Source organism: Arachis hypogaea, chromosome 7, assembly GCF_003086295.3.
Source record: "Arachis hypogaea cultivar Tifrunner chromosome 7, arahy.Tifrunner.gnm2.J5K5, whole genome shotgun sequence".
Classification (NCBI taxonomy): domain Eukaryota; kingdom Viridiplantae; phylum Streptophyta; class Magnoliopsida; order Fabales; family Fabaceae; genus Arachis; species Arachis hypogaea.
Window position 1 is genome coordinate 75629076 of NC_092042.1, and position 8284 is coordinate 75637359.

General features: G+C 29.2%; 1 protein-coding gene across 1 annotated transcript; it reads right to left on the reverse strand.

Moving 5' to 3' along the window:
* Positions 1-5974: 5974 nt before the first annotated feature.
* On the reverse strand, positions 5975-7788 carry LOC112703492 (1-aminocyclopropane-1-carboxylate oxidase homolog 1). Its single transcript, XM_025754957.3, has 3 exons — positions 7130-7788; positions 6717-7044; positions 5975-6392 (listed from the first exon to the last, which is right to left on the reverse strand). Exons 1-3 carry the CDS (start codon positions 7663-7665, stop codon positions 6144-6146), a joined length of 1113 nt encoding a protein of 370 aa, XP_025610742.1. The 5' UTR covers positions 7666-7788; the 3' UTR covers positions 5975-6143.
* Positions 7789-8284: the final 496 nt, after the last annotated feature.

The following is an 8284-nucleotide window of genomic DNA, read 5'->3' on the forward strand; positions in this document are numbered from 1 at the left end:
ATGATTATCTATTTTTGTAGAAAAATATTTACAATCATACTACGTTATCAATATTTTTTTTACTAAGATTTGCCAATTTTAGTTAGGTTGAACACTAAATTTATTTATCGAGTATGGTTGACGAGACAATGATTGTACAATACCTACATGTACACACGTTGCATCTATCTTTTACGGGACTGATGGTGCATCCAATTGGGATTCGAGAGAAGAGGCGGTCAACGCAAATTAGTCACGGCAGCGTCTCAGTGACTGAAAATGTTCCATGATGAAAAGAGACACATTTGACGATGAGAACTAGAAATAGAGTTGCGAGATAGGATTGGTGTCGCAGGCTTTTCTATCAAGGTTCTACTCACCTCATGTACCATTAAAAATTCCGCACTCTTTCAAAATGTTATTCATGGACTCCACATTAAACCTAATTAACCTATATAAAATTATTTTAAATTCTTTTTAATTTGTGTTGGTGATAGTTGACAAACTCTGCTCTTGATAACGTATACTTTTTCAAATATTTATATTTAAAGCTAGTTAGCGTGTCCTTGAAAAAAATGAATGATATGATTCAGATGCAAAAATTTTTGTAGCTAACGTGTCCTAAAAAATTTCTTGTTTTTTAATATTTGATTTTTATTTTTGATTTTTTTTTTACAAAAAAATAATTTAAAAAATTGTTAGAAAGATTTAATTATTAAAAAAATTTAATATTAAAATTATTAAAAAGACTAAATTTTTTAATTATATTTATCATATTTAAGAAAAAAGACTAAATATTATTATAAAGAGATAAATATATTTTTAATTATTTTATTATTTATTTTCATGATTTTTGTGCTAATATTTTTTATTTTTCCTAAAATTTTAGTAATTTTCATTAAAATCAATAAGTAAATAAAAATAAAAAGATTATGAAAATAAATTAAAATAAAAATAAAAAATTAACAAAAATTATTAAAATTTTAGGAAAAATAAAAATTATTGATATAAAAATTATAAAAATTAAATAAAAAAATAATTAAAGATATATTTATTTTTTTATAAAAAAATTTGGTCCTTCTTCTTAAATATTATAAATATTAATAAAAATGTTTATTCATCTTAATAATTTTGGTATTAAAAGTTTTTTTAATAATTAAATTTTTCTAATGGTCCTTAGACTAATTTCTTTTTCTATTTTTTATGTTGTAAGATTTTATAAAAAAAACTGAAAATCCTAATTACATTGATCAAGTAAATCATATGTTTATTTAGTAACTATCATTCATTTAAAATTATATTTTTTTGGTATTATATTTTATATGAATTTACTTTATAATAATGTCACTCCTATTTTAATAGATTCACTTCAGAATTAAAAAATTTTAGGTAGGTAAATGAGGATCATATTTTAAAACATTTATACTATGTTTGGATCGAGAGAAAATAAGTAAAAAGAAAATAAAAAGAAAGAAAATAAACGAAAAAAATTTATTTTGGATATAAAAAAATAAAAAAGAAAGAAAATTTTTGTATAGGTGTCACAAAAATTTTTTTCCTCTATTATAAACAAAAAACAAAAAAAATGTTATTTTTAGTATATTTTAATATTATCCTTAGTTATATTGTTATTATTAATTATTAATATAAATTTAGTTTTCATAATTTTGATATATTTTCGTAGTTATATTTAAAAACACTTTCAGAATTGTTATAATACCCCAAGTCAGCCTTTGCAAAAAAAGGTCTTTGACTAACTAATAATTTGTCTAAGTTTTTAGAACTATAGATAAATTTTGCTATATTTTAGTTTAAATCTTTCATCACATTATGCAACCTTTTATTTTCTTCAATGCAGTTCAAGTAGATAATGAAAAAACGTTTTTCATTAAGACTATTAATTTCATATTTAAATCTTTTGTTTTCTTCAACAAGATCAACAGAATCTTTGACTTCTTTTAATTTTTCTATGAGGTAAGTATTTTTAGCCTTTAAGATGTTATTTTTATATTTAAGTTCAGAGCATTGATTCAAAAATTTTCTAATTTTCTCAGTGAGATTATCAATCATTTGATGGAATTTATTATTAGTGGGTTCAAAATATGTTACTTCATCATCTTGATTGTGATCGGCCATCAAGCATGCTTGAGAGTTGTGGTCTGATTCTTCATCCTCTTCAGAGTCGTTTTCAGATCTTCCCATGAAGTCATGAGTATCTTCTTCTTGTCTTTCCGAGTTTGATCTTCTCTATTGAGTTTGGGACAATTATATTTGAAATGTTCAGCTTTTTTGCAGTTATAGCAGATAACTTTGCTGATGTCTTTCTTTGGTTCTTTTGAACTGCCTCCTTTGCTCCTTTCTTTTTTTTCATTAGCCTTCTAAATTTTCTAGCAAAAAATACAATCTTCTCATCTGATAAACAGTCATTAGAATCATCTTCCACTGATTCAACATAAGACTTAAGAGTCACTCCCTTTTTTGGTATCATTTTTCATGTGAGTGGTTTCGTAAGCTAGTATCTTTTTTCTCAATTCATCATAGGTCATTCGACTCAGGTTACTACTTTTAGAGATAACAGTAGCTTTGATTTCCCATTCTTTTGTTAGACTTCTTAAAACTTTCCTCACCAGTACTTGGTCGGAATAAGTAATTCCCAAAGCATCCAAACTATTTATGATGATAGAGAATCTTTCAAAACATTTCATCTATTGATTTTTCTTCCTTCACAATAAATATTTCATTCTCCTTGCTCAACATATCAATCCTTGTTTCTTTTACTTGCTTGGTATCCTCATGTGTAACTTAGAGCTTATTTCAGATTTTTTTTACTGTTTTGTATCTAGATACCTTCTAGTATTTCTCGAAATTGATGGCGTAATTTAGCATGTTGATAGCCTTGGCATTGAGTTCCACCTTTTTTTATCATCTTCATTCCATTCTGCTTCTTCTTTAGGAGTTACAACTCCTTCAACGCTTGTTTTGGTTGGAATTTGAGGACCATTCATAATTATCTTTCAGATGTTGTAATCTACGCACTACACAAAGATATTTATTTTTTCTTTTCAATAATTGTACTATTTTTCATTGAAGAATGGAGGTCTGTTGTTGGATTGTCCTTCTGTCATAGTGTAAGCTACTGTATTAAATCCCATGTTATTGGTCATCTGGATCTTTCCTTCAAGTTGTGAAGTTTGATCTCTTTGAGACAAAACTCTGATACCAATTGATGGATATCAGTGACTTAGAAGAAGAGGATTTGAATTTATACCTCTTTTTAAATTTGCTTGCTTGTTCTTCAAACTGGATGTATTTTATAGATTCTGTTGAGTCACCTCATGTAGAAAAATAGGAAAATACTTTTATTTTGTCTCATGACAAAGGAGCAGGCAAAATAGAATTATGTGCAAGGTATATAGCTGTGAGGTTAAGCTTGATAGAGTAAGTAGGAGATAATTTTATTTTGTCTCCTAAAAAATAAAACCAGAAATAGAGAAGAGAAAGAAAAGTGATACAGTCATATATCCTGATTTAGCTTATTAGTGCAATGTAGCCTACATCTAGTCTCCATCAAAATAATGATGAAATTTTACTATCTTTGAACAAGATTACATTCACCAAGTTTTTTAGGATTCAATCTAATCCTATCTAGGACAAATCCAACTTCTACCCAAGCCTGATTTGACTAAGAACTCACCCTAACTTTTAACTGCAAAGTGCTCACCCAACTTGTAAGGAAATTCCCCTCAAGATCATGAAAATAAAATAGAAATACATACAAAGAATTTTTGAAATAAATATTAACTTTTTTCCAAGTCTAACTCTCTCTATCTTTTTTCACTCAATGACTTTTTTTTATATTTCTCATCATAATGCCTTTTTTCATCGAAATAAAGAAAGATTAGACTGAGAAAATAGAATATTTAATGAGAATCATGAAGGAGAAGAAGGTAATAGCTATGTATGCTATGAGAACCCAAACTTTGTGCTCTCACTCTTTGAATCAATTTTTAGACGTTTACCCATTTAATAGAGGAGTAAAACTTTCAAAGCTTGAATTTAGCTTGCACATGTTTGACTTCTTCTTTTCCAATATCAGTAGCAACAGTGACGTCACAGACGAGAGATAGAGTAGTAGAGGCAGTGATTTAACAGTACATGCATCCATACCTTTCATCTTCTCTTTCATTATTTTTCATATTACTTCTTGAATTGGAGCCCTTTATTTGTGCTTGGCTCCAAGTAATTCTTTTGTCTGTTGATTTCTTGTTGATTTCTTGCAAAACTCCATAACCTTCAAATCCTTGAGCTTTTCAATTCGGTACATGCAGAGAGAGAGTTTTCTTCAACAATCTCCAATAAAGCACAAAGATAAAAAAAAAAATTTCTGATGAGACTTTAGATGTGATCTTTGCTTTTAATTCTAGCTTCTTTGACTTTCTTCTTTGTTTGAAAATGGTAATCTATTTTTCACTTTTGATTTAATTCTAGTAAGAGCTTCTCATTTTTTCTTGTTTTGGAAAAGAGAAGAGTAAGAAGAGAAAATTTGGTTTGGTGGTGTATAATTTGGTTATGATAAAAATGGAGTTATATTGTTTAATTAGCAACCAAATAATTGAATGGGATTGAATCACTAATTGGACCATTTGTTTGTTCTTGAGCCAGATTCTTTCTTTCCTTTCTTTCTTGAAGATCATCCACTCATTCTTTGAATTAAAAGTGATTATTATGAATGCTTATTAGATCTAAATCTATGCTGGGCTTTGTTAGCTTGGGATTGGGCTTGAAGTTAGTTATTGGACTAATTTACTTTATTTTAATTTCTTGCATACTTAAGCAAACTAATCACACATAAAATTGATTTTTACCTCAATAATAATATTTAATCATCATCTATAATATGTTGTTAGTTCTTTGAACTCAATATTTTTTAAATATTCTTCAATAATTATTAGAAAGTTTAGTATTGTTGGAAATGGATCTTCTTCCGTTTTTTAACACTTGAAGAAATGCAGTCCAATCTCTCACCATTAACTTTATAAATGGGACCAAAATTAAATATGAGAGAAAATAATAAAGAGTGAGAGATCACAATTGACACCATCCAATTTTTTTTTTATATTGGAGAGTATCCACTCCCAGCATTGTTAAACAATACAGGCAGAGTTTGAACAATAAGAAATGTTCAAGAAGTATATCATATACCGACGGTTCAAGGTAAATTTCTCTTTTTAATTCTTTAAGTCTTTTTTATTAATTTTTGGCACTTTAATTCATTTTCTTTACTAAGAGGTTAGCTAATAATGGAAATGATTTATATTGACCTGAATATACTTATGGTGCCATATATATATATATATATATATATATATATATATATATATATATATATATAACAGAACTGAATTTTTCTTTTATTCAAAATACATGAACATTAGTTGACATAAAACAAATAACATAACTAATGATGAACATGCTTACTCGGCTTTTTGGCTTGTCCTTTAATTTTTCTATCAATTTTTTTTAAGATTGTGATGAACTTCAAAGGAATTTGCGATGTTTGTTCTTCTTTTTAAATTTTTTTTCTGTTCGCTGAAAGAATTTCTTTCTATTACGTTCTTTCTCTTATTTGCTGAGAGAAAGAAAAACATTTATAATTCTGCTTCACTTGCCAATGCCCTCCTATACTTCTGACAGAATCAAATAGAGTATGTTAACGCTCTTCGCCTATACTCGGTGAGTACTTCATCAAGCTTATGTTATTCTCTTTCACTATCCATTATTTTTTTCTTTTTCAACTTCATTCAATGATCAAATAAGTTTCCAAAATTGAGATTTTAAGGAGGAAAAAAAAGGAAGAAAAGAATGGACTGCATATATTTTTTTGTTTCGTTGGTACTCAGCAATTTAGCATGGTGTTGTTGACAATGTAGAGAGAATGATGGGGTGTTGATAATGATAATGATGATATAGGAACAAAATTAAAAGAAGAAAGAAATTGATCACTTATTGGCTGCTAAATAATTAACTACCAATGTAAAATTTTAATTACATTCCTGATAAATTGATAATAATGTTCAAATACAAGTGACAAAAAATATAACAAGAATAAGACTAGTTCCAAACTATACCAAACCACCTCAATTCCAATTTTTCAATTTCCCAATTTAAATCCTGAAGTGTTCAAGAACAGGGATTCCAAGACCTTTGGCACAAAAGTATGCTACATACTCTGCAGCTGTTGTTTCTTTATATTTTGGAGGACTGTCTTCAGATAACAATTCTTTTATAGGACCAAAGAGCTTCGAAGATGGTTTCACACTAGAGCCCATAAAACATGCAAAGGATACTCTTGGACCAATGAGATTCGCCAGCACTCTATGTTGAACGCTCTTGAATCTGTCATTCGTTATTAGCTACACTTCAAGAAACAATTAATTAGCTAAAGTAGTTGTTTGTGTTGTCATGGGTAAAAGAGTCATCTAGCACTAAATCAATTAAGCTACTAAGCTTTGTTATGAATAAACTCGGGAATTTATAGGAGTTAAAGAGTTCCAAAACTATGACCATACATATATTTATCTTAAACTATTTATCTTTTATTTCACTAATTTAAAAGATGACTCGAACACAAATCAAATATTATGTCAAAGGAGAATATTAGGAGTCCAATACTTTCAGTTGAAAAAAAATAACCAGTGTTGACTCAAATATAAGGTAAACAAAATTAGAGAACTTGCCTGTAGAAGGTCACCAATATTAACAACTAAAGTTCCGGGTACAGGGCGTACATCGATCCATTTGTCATTATGAAGAATTTGGAGGCCACCAATATGGTCTTGGAGAAGCACAGTAAGAAAAGAAGCATCAGAATGCTTGGTGGTTCCAATTGCTAGTTCTGGTTCAGGACATGGAGGATAATAATGGCCAGCACAACGAATTTGTTCGGTAATACCCAATTTCATGTCTCTTAAATAGTTTGAATGCAGATTAAGAGATTCTGAGAGTAATTCAAAGAGTGTGATCCCCAATTTCGTAACATTAGTCCCATACTGTAGAAGTATATCCCTATAATAATAAGATGCAATCAATCAATAAGCAAGTAAATAGAATATCTGTCTGATAGAAATAGAATAGTTCCAAAAGAATATACCTGCATACTTCTGGCAAGTCTTGAGGTTTGGGAGGTTCAGGGGCCAGTTGACATGAAAAACTATCTCTCCAATTGAGTGCTGATGAACTATAAAGATCAAAATTACTATTATAGACAAATGGCTTCATATCATCACGAGTATATACCTGTTTCTTCACTTCAACATCTTGTTCAAAGAACCTTCTAACCCCCTCCTTCATCTCCTCAAGAACACTCTCAGGGATGCCATGATTCAGCACTTGGAAGAAACCCCATGTCTCAGATGCCTCCCTTATTCTTGAAACAACTTGTTGGCGAGTGATTGGATCTTTGGCAACACCTTCAAGATCTATGACGGGAATCATGGTGTGCGCTGTTTTGGAGGCGTTTGGGAATTTATCAAGTAGATGATGAAATAAGGTTGGAATCTTTGTAACACCTCCATCAACAAGACCCTTGACACCAATTTTTGTGTCATCAAATGCCTTCAGCTCACTCATCCTATCATCAGAATTATTGATCATCTTCACTCTACCTTCAACTTCACCCTCCACCATCCTTCGTGGTCTTGACTCCTTGAATACTTAAGACTTAAGAGGGTTATCCTACAAACAAGAAGAGAGGAATGACGAGGATATCATGTTAGCTTGAAAAGGTTAGAGAAAGCACTAATCATTAAAATAATAAGTATAAAAAATCAATTTAGTTAATAAATATTAACTATTTTTTTTTTAATTTTACGATTTAGAGTTAATATATCAGATTAATATTCAAATAATTTTTAAAAAATTACTCATAAATAATGTGGCCTGTCAAAAATAAACCAACATGACTTAAATTGTTTTTTTATTAATTTTTTACTAATTAATTTTACCCACGTTAAGTTTTCCTAAAAATACATTACAACTTTGAATCAACACACCGATTAAGTTGACTCTAGTAAGTAGTAACACCTTTCATGCAAACCCACATCATTGCCAACGCATATAAAGTCAAAGTTTCCATAGTCTTACTTTGCAGCCTTTCTTGGCACATCTCCCAATTTTGCATCACAAATCAACAATTACGATCCAGGACATAGTTGTAGAATCGAACTGTTGATTGAACTTGTTAATCGATAAGTAACTGATTATACCGTTAAAACTGATTGTATGTAAATAAAAAATAATTTAAAAT